This window comes from Aptenodytes forsteri, unplaced genomic scaffold, assembly GCF_000699145.1.
Source record: "Aptenodytes forsteri isolate BGI_AS27 unplaced genomic scaffold, ASM69914v1 Scaffold309, whole genome shotgun sequence".
In the NCBI taxonomy this organism is placed as follows: Eukaryota; Metazoa; Chordata; class Aves; order Sphenisciformes; family Spheniscidae; genus Aptenodytes; species Aptenodytes forsteri.
The window spans coordinates 6,087,031-6,100,893 of NW_008795857.1; the positions used below are offsets into that span (position 1 = coordinate 6,087,031).

At 38.8% G+C, this 13,863-nt stretch overlaps 1 protein-coding gene across 1 annotated transcript in view; it reads right to left on the minus strand.

Moving 5' to 3' along the window:
* Positions 1 to 4,323: 4,323 nt before the first annotated feature.
* The window catches only part of FEZ2 (fasciculation and elongation protein zeta 2), a 30,361-nt gene continuing 20,821 nt past the window's right edge, over positions 4,324 to 13,863 (minus strand). Inside the window, exon 8 of the mRNA XM_019473254.1 lies at positions 4,324 to 8,738. Coding sequence (XP_019328799.1) covers positions 8,722 to 8,738 — 17 coding nt within the window. The 3' untranslated portion in view covers positions 4,324 to 8,721. The remainder of the gene's footprint in view (positions 8,739 to 13,863) is intronic.

Sequence of the window (13,863 nt, forward strand, 5' to 3'; positions counted from 1 at the left end):
TGGCTCCAGGCACTGAATGCCTTCAAACAGGCACTGAATTTCAGGGAAACTGAAGGTACGTCACAGCTGGGCATCACACTGCAGTGATGGATCGTTTAGTTTAGATGACCTCAGGCACTGGAAACCCAGGCCTAAAGGTGGAAACCCCTCAGATTTTGGTAAGAATTAAGTATGCACTCACTGGGAAGCATTAAAAAGAGATTACATACCGCGCCCTCAGTATTTAATCCCCCAAAGAATGAACTCCCATACAAACTACCATATGATAAGGTATTCAGAGCTCATCCCCTGGGCCAGCAAATTATCGTATTGTAATAAACTTTGTAAAACATGGTTTTCATTAATAATGAATAAGAATACACAAGGGCTTTCCTGTATTTGTCATAGCATCTTCACAGGGTGATCTAGTGTGAATAGTTATCTTTGGACTTCATCTTGAAATGCAATACTCTAACTGAAAGAAGGTGCTTCAAAGGTGACTGATTGCTGCCATCCTGTGGCAGGCACATGTATTTCAGACTCACACTTGCCAGAGAGAAAATATTCCTTTAAAGGTGCCATTTTAGAAAGAACTCTTACTGATTTATATTATTCTTAAATGACACAGAAGGAAAGCTAGTCGTCTGTAAACGGCAGTCTTCAGATCTTAGAAAGCCGTGGGCCATTACAGTGAATCTATCAGAAATGACTCTCCTAAGCAGAAAGTAAGGACCAGATGAGAAGTGGCTCATGTCCCCCTTTTAAATGGAGAGGTACTGCAGTATTCAGTGGTCTAACTCCAGAAAGGATGCTAACCCTAACCCAGCTCTAACCCTAACCATATCAGACTGCCAGCTCCAGAATGCACATAAGTACAAGGATCTCCCTGTTTCTGATGGTAACTCTGCTGGTATCCTCAATTGGAAAAGCCATCAGATAGCTCAAATAATGTGAGCCCTCTGCTAAGACTGCATCCAAACACAACACAATAGCACCGCTCCTAACACCGAATCTAAAGGGGAGAGGGTAATATAAATAAATCAGTGGATGACCAATGGACTGTTACTTTCTGAGAATCTATTTCTCTTATCTTGTCCCCAGTTTTAGTCTTTTGGGGGAGAAATACAGTCTTCTGTAAGATGGCTGTGAGACCCAAGCACCTGGGAACACATGTGAGAACTTGCAGACTGACAGCAACATGCTTTTTAATTCCAGATGATCTGGAGACTTCAGAAACAAGCAAACTAAAGGCTTAAGAGATCCCAGCCTGAACAAAACTTGAACCCCCTGAAACAGTACCGTGATTGTGCAATCCTGGAGAAGCTACAGTTTGCAGAAAAGACCAGAACTGTTGAGGTGTGGCACTTAAATCTCACCCTTGGCCAAGACTAAATGTGGTGTGGGACCAAGACACCAAACCTCACTGGAACAGTGAAAAGCAGAGAGTCTTCAAGAGGCCTGAGACTCTGCAGGCCCTGACAAACATGGCCACAACCGAGACCCAGATTTCTAGAACTGTATTCTTGTTAGAGAGCCAAAGACTTCACAGGGACTGAAAACTAGCTGGTATCCTACGCAAGGCTGCTGTGTCCTACAGCAGGCTGTGCCGCATCCTTGGAACATCATCGTCAACAGACACGCATCATCTCTGAACTGTGAAGTCTGTGCAAAGATGATGATAAGCCATTACAGACTACAGCAGGACTGTGCCCCACAGATGCACATGCAGCCCAGCCTTATTTTCCCCTTAGCCCATGATGACAAAGCAGGCAGAAAAACCGCACAGTCCCTTTACACCCAGCTAACTGAGAACTAGACCGTAACAGCCTTCACAAACAAACCAACTTACACCAACACAGAAAAAATGGGAGTTTGTCTCCCAGTACACTCTCCCCTACTGAGTCATACACTGACAACCTCCTCTCTTTCACCCAGACCTGCTCCTTCTCAACAGCCCATTCCCTTCTTCTGGGCTTAGCACTCAATAGCTCGCAGCAGCCGTGCAGCCAGACTGTGTTTCTGCCCACCAGCCTCACACCCACTGCATCAGCGGCTGCCTCTGGCTCTGACAGTGCGCCTCTATGCTAGCAGCCCACCACAGCCAGCCAGCCCTGCAACTCCTTGTTTGCCCTCAGTGTTGTCAGCACTCCCTGACACACACTTGCTCAGTCTCCGAGATGCTTCTTTACTTCCTCAGACACAATTTCCCCAACACCCAGATCCCTTATGAATTTCCCCTCTTCAAAGATACGAGCCTTAACTACTTATGTTCCATGGGGTATTTAAAAGGGAGAAGGGGCTTACAGCTGGTAACACAAATGGAAGAGCCACCAGGCTGGGACAGCGGGAAAAGAAAAAACACTGGTTTGGAGTAGCAGGGGGAGCATAGTGGGCCCATCGTGTTCCTCTTACTGAGGCATGGAGCAAGGGTTACCACAAAGGTCGCCTCAGGCAAATGGGGAGGAGCAGGCATAGGAAGGAGCACAAACAAGGTAAGGGGCAGGAAGGGCCACCTGGAAAGGAACATGGGCAGAGGCAGGAAAAGTTGGCCACTGTGGGACTCAGCCCTGCGCAGGAAACAGAGGCCAGAAGGAAGCAATGAAGACCTTCCAGTCGGTCCTGCTGCTTCATCTCCTGAGTCAGTAAGTCACTGCTGTCGGTAACATTGAGTATCTGGTCTTACCTTCTGAGGTCCATCCACCCACAGCTGATATCTACCTGCTCCTGAGCTCTTCCATAGTGGCAAAGAACACAGCTGTCTCCTGATCTTCCAACACCTTGTGATGTCTCAACTCCATGATTGCTGTTCAGCTGTGAGAAGGGTACTGTTCCTCAGTTCCAGGGAATAAAGTTTCTACAAGAGAACGCTAAAGGTATGGTCCGTGTGGTATGTTCTCATCTCATGTTCCTGGTACTGCTCTAACCATGAGTGTGAGAGCTCTAACATACTGAACCACGCTTGTGAATTGTTTAGGGGTAATACTAATAGAAAGTCCATTGAAATCCATTCTGTGTTCTTCAGACGCCTATTTAAATAGGCTTTTCAAAACTCTGAGCTTTTCTTTGAAAAAAAATTCTAGCTACATAGATAACCTTTGTCCTGGGAGCCATTTGTAAGACAGTGCAGAATTGCCTGTAGGCAGCCAACAGAGCTGTTGATCAACACTTCAAAAGCAAATGTCACTATCAGTAACTGTTTTTTTCATGTCAAAGGGTAGATGACAAAGAATGATCATTAATAATTTGCTAACCCAAGCACGCAGGATTAGATACAGGGCTCTTAAAAGTACCCTGGAGACTATAGGATTTTACTTGATTTCTACCACAAATTTCAACTTACTGTTCTAAGCCAGCAAAGTCATACTTCAGCTTCTTAAGCCAGTCCAGAGCAGTACAAAAATTTACGAGGCACTGGAAAAGCAATGTCTACAGAAACAGGAAAAAAGACCTCCCTGTCCATCCTTTATGGCTGAAATGCCCTATAGAAATCTTAAGATGTCAAGGGCCCTGTCCTACTGAAGCTGTCACCGCTGTAAAGTGCAGTGGTTCTGCAAGACCCTCCTTCAGTACCAAGTGCTTACGCAGCACACCTTGCTCTTGTGCTGTTCGGTGTAACAGGCAACTGCAGTGCCATGTTGTGCTTCAATGTCCAGAATGTTCACAGGGGAATCGCTCACTGCACCGAATGCGAAGCGAAGCCTTCTAGGGCTCAATCTTTCACGATCTTGGATATGCATTTAGAGGAAGAATTTGTTCAATTTTAGGCAAAAGCTTAGGGGTTCTGGTGACAATGAGGTTTAGATCATGCTGATATGACTGTTCCCTCCACGCATCGATGACAGATGCACATAGAAGGAAGCAGCTCTATACTCAACTATTTTCATGCTATCGCTAGCAGACAGTATCAATTTCTGGAACAGAAAGTGACAGAGGTTCTGCATTTGTCTTTTTCAAATTTATCTCAAGGACAATTTCTATCCCTCAGGTTGGAAACAGGTGAATGTAAGTAATACTGCGGAGATGTTTTTTCATGATTAAATAGCTGTAAGGTGTTTTGAGGGACTTCTATGCTAATTTAGGAATCTTCCAACCCCAGATTCCAAAATACGCAGATAAGCAGCATGATCTATATGGGGCTTACTTTGCACAATTAGTTTTCCTGTGAAGGCAATACAAGCAGAAGGAGAAACATTCCTCGGAGCAGTCAATGATTTGTCTACGGATAAAAATGAACTGATATTTTAACAGCAATGCTGCCATTCCACTCGAAAGACTTCTTGTATGCCAGCCTGCTTGAGCTGGGCAATGGAATACTCCTGAAGGCCAAAAATGCAGTCAGCGGGAAAATCTGGATTGTTTTCTTTGAATTGGTCAGCCCCTGAATATCATCAAGCCATAGAACTGTGCAGGACTGCATACTGACAAAAACAGATGTAGGATCAGAATTTGCTTTCCATAGTTTTGAAAAAACTGGGGCATTCTCCAAACATTTTCCTGATCAAGAAAATCCAAACACTTTACCTTCTTTGCTGAGTTTTCATCCCATTATATTCAGCCTAAGTTATAACATGTTGTTTCCAAGAAACATGTACTTGAATTCATAAATTTGCATGCAACACTACAGAAAATTAAAATTAATATTTATTACATAAAGTTAACACAAAACCCAAACACAGACCGGTTGGAAAATGAACAACAAAATTATGAGCTCTGCTTAAATTAGCATTCAGTGCAAAGAGAGGCTTCTATCCAACTTTTGCAGATTATAAAGGAGAGAAAAACAAAACACAGCAACAAAATTCAGTAACTAGTTCTCCCAGTTCATACAGTTTCTTCAACAATTATTGTTAGGACTGGACACTGATCAGCTAATCCAGAGAGCCATCGCTGATCAATACATACAAGCAAAAAGGCAAGAAGTCCTGAGTTAGGTCCTGATCAAAAGAACATGAGCAAGAGAACAAGACGCTTCATTTCACCAGCAAGGACAAAGCACTGAAAAAATGAAAGCATTCCTTCTAATTCTTCAGTGATAAGAAACTCTCTGCAAGGAAGGTATCTAGCACTTCTCCATCATTAGATGTGCCCTATAAAACCCTTCTAGCACTCACTGCTACCTGCAAAATTGTAAACATCTTGAAAAGAAATGGTATTATCTTAGTGTTGGAACAGGTAGATTTCCTGTATGACAATCAGAGTTTCTTTTTAGGCTTAAAATAAACAGTGCTGTGCCCCCAAGAGAAGCAGAACACTAAATTCACCTGACATGATTCAAGATCCATTTTGTTCTGAGGTTTCATTTTTTACTGGATGACAGAGTTTTTATGGTTTCTGGAGTGACTTCATATCCAAGGAAAACTTGGAGGTTCATGAGAAGTTTTAAAAATTAGGATTGATATCTGAATCAGAAAATAGTTCCAGACCCACATGGATTCTGTTACTGTTACAATACAGCCCCATCGCCCAAAAGAAAGATACACTTTGTAGAATGATGAGACGAGTCAGTAAGTTCAGGCTTGGGTGCATCGGAGCTGAGAACGCCTCACTAGAAAGCTTTGCTTCTAGACCCTTCCCAACGGAATTGGGTAGATGCTGTTTGACGTGAAGCAAGCTGCTGAGCTCCACTGCCCATTGCTGCCGCAGCTGGAGAAGCAGGCTTCCTGCTACACAGGCTCTGCACCATCTACAACTTCAGGAGTCGAAACCTTTCTCTTAAACTGTCCCCTTGGAAATGAGGAGGCAGCTGCTGTAAACAACGCTGTGCAGAGATACACACTTGATTATCAACACTGTTGCCAAGCTCAGAGAGTGCCATTTCTGGGCAAGCTGCAGTTTCCAAGTGACACGCATGCAGAAAGAATACCAAGGTAATCCAGTCTGGAAGCAACAATGATGCGAACTGCTGCAATAAAACCACTGCTCCAAGTTAAAGGCTGCAACTACCTGGCACAGTCAACAGCAGACATTCTTTATCACCAATAACCTACACCAGCTGAGAGTCTAGCTAAATCATTATCTTTCACCAGAAAGGAACTGACATTGTTTTCAAGTTTCTTTCCTTAACCGAGACAACATCATTCTAGGACTCTTGACTACCTCTGACATACTGTCCAGACAGTCCTTGACTCAAAATTTGAGACTCCAGTCAGCAAGTGAATAAGGTTATATCAAATGAAATAGCTGAAACCCAGAAAAAGGGTTGGGTTAAGAAAAAAAAAAAAAGGAAAAAACAAAAAAGAAAAAAAAAGGCTATTAAAGCAAGTGATACAAATAACCTAACTTTAAGTAACTTAAAATTCAATGATTTTAAGGACATTTTGCTTCCAGGACTCTTCATATTAAAAATGGCACGGATTTTGGTAAAAATGTATTTTTACCAAATCTCTTCTAGGGTATTTGTCAGCAACCGTTCTTGGGTGGCCATTTAAAGCTATCACATGCTAAAACTAAAAATAATCATGAAATCCAGCTCCCTGAAAGAATGCAAGATTCAATAATGCATCTGGAAAAAGGATGCATAATAGAGAATATGAAGTACATAGAACTCAGCAGAAAAGCAGATCTGCATGGTTCTTTTTATTCAAATGTTTTGAGATCTATTTTTTTAATGTACAAATATAGGTGTGTATATAATACTTGCCAGCTTTGGCAGCTGTTGTTTAATGCCAGGATTCTACATACAAGGTAAACAGGTACTTTTCATAATGAAACCTTGTTTAGCCTGATGAGGGGCATGATATACCCAACCAGATGCTTAGCTCACTAAAGCCGTTTCTGGTCTTTAGTGTTGGGTTTTCTTTCAAGTTTTACTACTTTTAGTATTTTGTGACTTTGTCATCCAAGATGTGCTACAACTAACAACACAAACTTTGTCAAAAGTGTTTTCTGGGGTGGTTTTTTTTTTTTAATTCTTCCCTTAATTTTCTTCTTTTTTGTTCCATCTTGTCACCTCAAGCCTCAAAAGTAGATTGAAACATCTCTGAATAGATCTCATTTGGACACATGGTGTGTTTCACATGTGCATCTTTTTAAAAAAAAAAATGAAGCAAAGCAGAGTCATCCCCTTTGCCAATTTCCAGGCATCAACAGTCAACACCAAGCATTTCTATAGAAAAAGCATGCCATAATGAGTTCGTAACACATCAGCTAAAGAAATAAATGGCAGCTTTCTTGTTACAGAAACCACAAATGAAGTAGAATAAAGGAACAAAAAAACTTCCTCGCATATGACACACTGATGCAGAGGATCTATTTATTCCTGAGCAGGCTGGCAAGTATCCATTGGTGGCCAAGTGGGGGGAGAGGGGGGAGGAAAGAATTTTAAGCTGAAATCTTTACTGACTGAAAAAGGCACAAAAGACAAAAATATTGAGGCCTTTAGAAAAAAAAGAAAGCATTACGAGAACTATTTTCAAACTGAATGTGTTTTACTGATCAAAACGAGTATTTGGTGACGACGATAAAAATTAAGTACTAAAGAAGTGACACAAGGTATTCAGGAGCAAATATCTCTTCAACTAACAAAAAGACTGAAGACTTTAAATGGAAAAAACTGTTTGAAGAAAAGACGTTTATCTCTCGAACCTTATCTTCCAGTGCCTTTATGTATACAGTATATAAATCTGGGTGTAGAATCAATAGGAAATCAACCTAGAAAATAGTTCCTTTATTTTTATTAGTACTCCTTATATTTCAATCTAATCTTTAAGACTGGCAAAATTTTTTGTGACAAATATTTAATGTTGAGATTATGGGGTATGTTTCTTTTACAGGATTTGTAAAATACATTCTCATCTGTTTGAATGCAGATACATCATCACAGAAGAGACAGTGCATACAATTTACAAGAGAGATTTGTAGTAAAATTTAGAGATACACAGCAACGTCTCAATATAACAGTAACTTGGAACCCATGTGCAAGTTTTTCAAACTGTACATGTATTTTTAAAAAGATATAGCCTTTTAAAATGTTTATATATTGAAGCATTTTCATTAATATCAAACACACACTAAAACCAGTAAAATTATAGCAGCAATATGGGAGAATATCTAAGCCACATGAACATTACTAACTAAAATAAAAACAAATATGAAATATTACATTACTTGGATGTTTGTGTTAGATAATAGGGATAGGTAACACACCAATTACTTATGCCAAACCATCAAAGAATCTGGATTTGTTCACTGTATGAACAATACTGTTGTATAGTTCAATCAAAGTTACCATTTTGAAAGAAGTGTCGAATGCTGACTTCCACCAGCACTGTTCTGGAGTGCCTCCTGGAGAACTCACTTGAATCTTTTAGTCCAAGCCCGACTATAACCCTTTTTGCATCTTTGCTATAGGAACTAAGGATGCTTTTAAATATGGATTCCTTAAAACTAGGCTTATTTTATTTACACTATTCAAAGTTTACTTTTCCTTCCAACAACAAAATGTGCAGGAGGACTTACTACATGCTATACAATGTAAAAATAGACTTAAAAAAGCCAGAACAATGTGAGTAAAACTGTACGATGTTTGTTCCCTGCTCCAGTTCATTGCACTGTTAAGTTAAAATGGATAAGTTGTCATGCCCAGAAGACTTACTGTAGGATCAGAAAATCCACGCACACATAGAGGAGGTAAATGCATACTGGTTTAGGTATACTGCCAAATGAAAAAATACTATGAGTTATATCCATGGGAAGCTTCTCATCACAGGAAGGAGCATGGCTAATTCTGAAAGGCAGCCCTCTTCATGTAGGACACAGTACTGTGAAAGAATCACAAATACATCTTGATAAACATCAGTGAAGTTAGCCTGTATAAAATGTATTGTGTATACTAAAATACTTAAATGTTGAATTCTACCCTATCAGTAACACGGTAAAATCTAGAAATCAATTGAAACTGGCAATTAAGATATCATCCTCTTCTCAAAAGATAATTAAGTGACACAACCCACTATCTTTAACTAATATTACCCAGAAATGAGTTAACTAAAGGTCATGTCTTAAACAGTGCTTTTTGAGGTGTTCTATTAGAAAACAGAACATTAAATAAAAGGTGATGCATGCAGTTATATTTTAAAAATATGCACTGACAATTTGAGATTCTAACTCTACTTTCTAATTCTGGTGCGTGTACTTGAATCACACAGTGGGAAGACAAGACATGTCCTTCACGTGTTTCTCATTCCTGTTTCACATGTAAGACACAAACCTCAGAGCAATCCAGCTTTCAAACCAATGCTAGCACAACACAAAAGCAAATAAAGAAGTCAGGTGTAACAAAGAAAAACTTCAAAGGCATGAAAAGAAATGTTCTTGTTATCTGAAATACTTGCGTAATTTAAAAATACATCCAGGAGTAAAATCTTGCTTTATTAAAACAAAAAACTGTGCGTTTTTTAAGCCTTTACTAGAAGCTTGAAAGATCAGATATGAAATAGCAAAGCAAGCTGAAAGATGGAAAATGATTCTGCTTTCATGACACCAACATTCAGAAAAAAGCCTGAAAGAAAATACTAGACAGATTTCATGCATTTTACTCAGTAGTAATGTATAGCATATTATTTTTAGCACTGTACTTTATGTCACAATTACTGTTTAAGGAGAATTGGAAAAGAACACAAAGCTTAGCAATAAATACATCTCAGAACAGTTTACTGTAAGGACATATCTGATTTCAAAAGCATTTATTTCAGCTATAAATACATACATAGTTATATATTGTTATATATAATAGTTATGTTTTAAGAAGGTCACAATTATTTACACTTACATGAGTTCTCAAATTAAGGAAAAAAGCAATTAACTATGCAGGGGTAGGGAGAATGATTTATTCAGTTTGCATATCATACTGGTAATATGTTATATTCAAAAGTTATCCCAGTACACAAAGTTAAATCTTCATATTTTGCAAAAACTGGAAGGAAAAACTAATAATCTTGAAATAATGTGTCTAGATGTGATACCAGGCAACTTATCCCTAATATTTTGATTCTGTGTATATCTACAGGCTAACATTTCATATCTCTCATGGATTTGTTCTGTAAGTAGCTAAATTAAGGAACCCTTGCTTCCAGCAGATTTCCTCAGATATTCCTCCTCACCCCCATAACAATAAAACTAGGTAACTCCCCTTCCCACCATGCCTTCCTCAGCTTCTACTTTAAATTTGCCATTAACTCCATCCCACCAGGTCCTCCCCATATTGTTCCTCTGTCCTCATGCCCCCAAACTGATAGGAGCTACTGGAAGTGTATTCACCCGTACATGAATACATAAAAGCTATCTGGCCAACTTTATGTTGGCTTTTAAAAGCCAACAGCCTTTAGCTCAATAGAAACAGTGGTTTCAGTCCTTCTCCTACCTAGATGCAGTTGCCTATAGTATTTGTGAAACGCAGTTATTCCCGTAACTTTTCTTTCTGTCTTGTGGGGTTGAAATTGGCAATTATTATTTGTGAGGCTGAAGAAACAGACAACACGACTGCACAGAGGCATTTTCTTCAGAAAACAGCCTAAACTGGCATACGTCAAGGATTACAGATGCTACTACTTGTTGCGTTATTGTACTTGGCAAATAAATCATAATGCAGAAAGTCATTACATTACACATGCAAGAAGAAAGACTGAAAGCTTCTGTAAAAAAAAATTCAATGGGTATAGAAAGCATGTTTGTATTGACATCTAAGGATATGGTACCTATTCTCGTTGCAACACCTACAACCAGTGCAACTACAAGATATGACAAAAATATCTCCATCTGTGCCCCCTGCTTTACAGCTTAACTTATGCACAAGAAACTTCGCTGCTTACTTGCTTGAGTAGGTCTTTCAATGGAAACAAACGCAATACTTTCAAAGCATGTTATATTTGTTAAACCATCAAAAGAGATCAGTAGAAAGATGAGCACAAACAGCATTTAAAGACAGTGAGCTTACTAAGCTGCCAGCTTCAGTCCAAACGCGTGCTTTCTAAGATCAAGTATTTCAGAGTGTTGGCTTGATATTTCTTTCCCTGTCAAAGGCATTCCCCCATGCTCCTCCAAATCTCAGTTTCTACTTCATAGAATCATACAATCATTTAGGTTGGAAAAGACCCTCAAGATCACTGAGTCCAACCATAAACCTAACATTGCCAAGTCCACCACTAAACCATGTCCCTAAGTGCCACACCTACATGTCTTAAATACCTCCAGGGATGGTGATGCAACCACTTCCCTGGCAGCCTGTTCCAATGCTTCACAACTGTTTCGGTGAAGAAATTTTTCCTAATATCCAACCTAAACCTCCCCTGGTGCAATTTGAGGCCGTTTCCTCTTGTAACAATCACTTGTTACTTGGGAGAAGAGACTGACACCCATGATCCCTAGGGATAAAATATAACAACAATATTAATATATTAAAAATATATTCAGAAAAATGGAAGCACAATTGCAAATGCTTATCAATTTCATGTTACCATCTATTTTCATTCTAAATCTGTAAAATAGAGTATGAATCGTATGCTGGTGGGAGAAGAACTACAACATACTTGCAAAGCAAATCACTAAGTCCCTTTCATTATTACTAACTTCAAGATGGAACTGTTCACTGAAAAATAGAAAGAAATAAAACCCCACAAAAGGAAAAAAAATCCCCTTGAAAATAATTTGGGTTGCATCAAGAATAACATGAACAAGAGAAGGTAAGTTACTGCATTGTACAAGACTCTACATGGAATATGTACACAGTCTGGCTTTGGGATGCTTACCTTTGAGGAGGTACTCCCTATGGAATAGATCCAGGGGAGAGCTACCTGATCACTGGAAAGAGAGACTTAAGCATGAGGACAAAATGATGATATTTTTAACATTTTGGGGGACACAAGAGGGCGGTAGAAATTGGGAAAAGAGGATGCTTTAAAGAAGCAAACACCAGAAGTAATTTCAAAACTAATAATCCTATTCAGAAATGCATATGGAGTTTTCTTTTTTCCTAACATGGAATGAACTGAGTTGCATTGGACTTTTTCAATTCATTATTATACCGCATTTGCACGTCCCGTATTTTGAGGATTTCTACTTCCAGTGTTTCAGAAGCGTTAGCTGGTTATGAAAAAAAGTGCAAGAATGATCCATGGTAACATAGAAGGTCAATAGCAGCTCTGGTTGCAGAACTCTCCTTCAAGTTCCAGTCCTGTGCTCCAGCTCTTGGCTAAACTGCCTTGCCAAAACAAATTTACTCTATCATTATTAAATGAAGATATCAAGTATTAGACGACACACACGGAGGGGGTCTGTGTGTGTCTTCCTATCTGATCCAAATTTAGTCTTTCACAAATTTCAGAATTATTTTGGCATTTAGTTCAAGATATTCAAGATGGTGACGCTTCTACAAAACACCATGAAATTCAGAGAAAATATAAACTTATTTCTCTTTTTTGTTTTATCAGAATGTCAGTGAATTTGGCAAGATTTCTTGTTAAATGAACACTTACTGCTCAATCTCATGGTTCCATTAACCCCTCCAGGTTCACAGCATTTTTCTTTTATTTGTCCCATTACATTATGCCAACAATACTAGGGCAATTGTTAGAATCACTTTTTTCCTGATATTTTTTTCTTCAGCTCTTGATTCTAAACACTCTAAGTAACTTTTCAACAGTAACCAACAAAATTTGGGCAAGTTTATAGTTTATTACTAATTCTGCGGACAGCCGTAACACCCACATAAGACTAGCATGTTCTAATTTTTTAAATACCATAGAATAAAAAGACAGTGCTGCTTTAAAAAAAAAAGATAATAACTTACAAGTAAGATTTTTTTTTTCTTTGCTGTGTAAAATGGAATATCGAGCTAGAAAGAAGGTTTTACCTGTGCTAACAAATGCCACACTAACCGGATTTCCCATAAAGCTACACATATCCTATTGTCACGTATAATTTACTGCCTGCTTTTTTGTTCTAAGATTGGAAAAAATGATCCTCAAAGGAACAAGTAGTTAACAGATTTTAACAGAACTAAGTCTCTTTGGTGATATAATTCACACATTTCAAAATGTCATTTCTTGATTAAAGCTTAATAAAAAGAAATGAAATCCATTCAGTCCAAGACAATAGGTGGATCATAGAGTAAACAAATGTAAAATGAGTAGTTATCACTATACCATACGGATTATTATTACTGGGTCCAGAACTTGTTATCCTCCTGTTTCTTTTGGAAAACAAATTCAAACCCCTAAATCCTCATAATTATTTTCACCTTGCCAAGACATTTTTTATCTTTCCAGTGAAGAGAGCAGACTCTTTAAGAAGTAGGTCACTCCTTTTATTTTGAAATTCAGGGAGTAGGTTGGAATTTCAGGTACAAAAGCTGAGCTGGAAGTTGTTTCAAGTGATTGTTTAGAATCATCTAATCGCCCTTTAACAAGCTTTAAAAATAATTTTCAGACAATAGACAGGTGGCTGGGAGTATTTTGTGCCATGTATGAAGCCTCACCGAGGCTTCAGACCAGAAGTTTTAGTGGCAGAAAAAGAAGAGAAACAGATTACAACTCCAGAAACAATTGGAAGATTGGAACAGGACACTGTTCCACAGGATAAATCTACATTACAATGTAACACTGTCAGCCAAGCTATAAATATTTAACATAATCTAAACATAGCAATATGAAGCTTAGTTAAGGCTACATTGAAAGGAAGAGTAAAATTCTGTGCTCACTAGCTTGTACAACTGCTTGCTGTTGTGCAAACAGACCCACAGAAGAGTGATAAAGGCTTAGTTCTGTTCAGTAATAAAATCATGGCAGCGGAGGGGAAATCACCTTTTCCTTTCAGTATGAATGATGCGAGTGAGCGATTACTTTTCATGCTGCAAACATTTGTTTTACAATTTAGAGACAACAGTGCTTG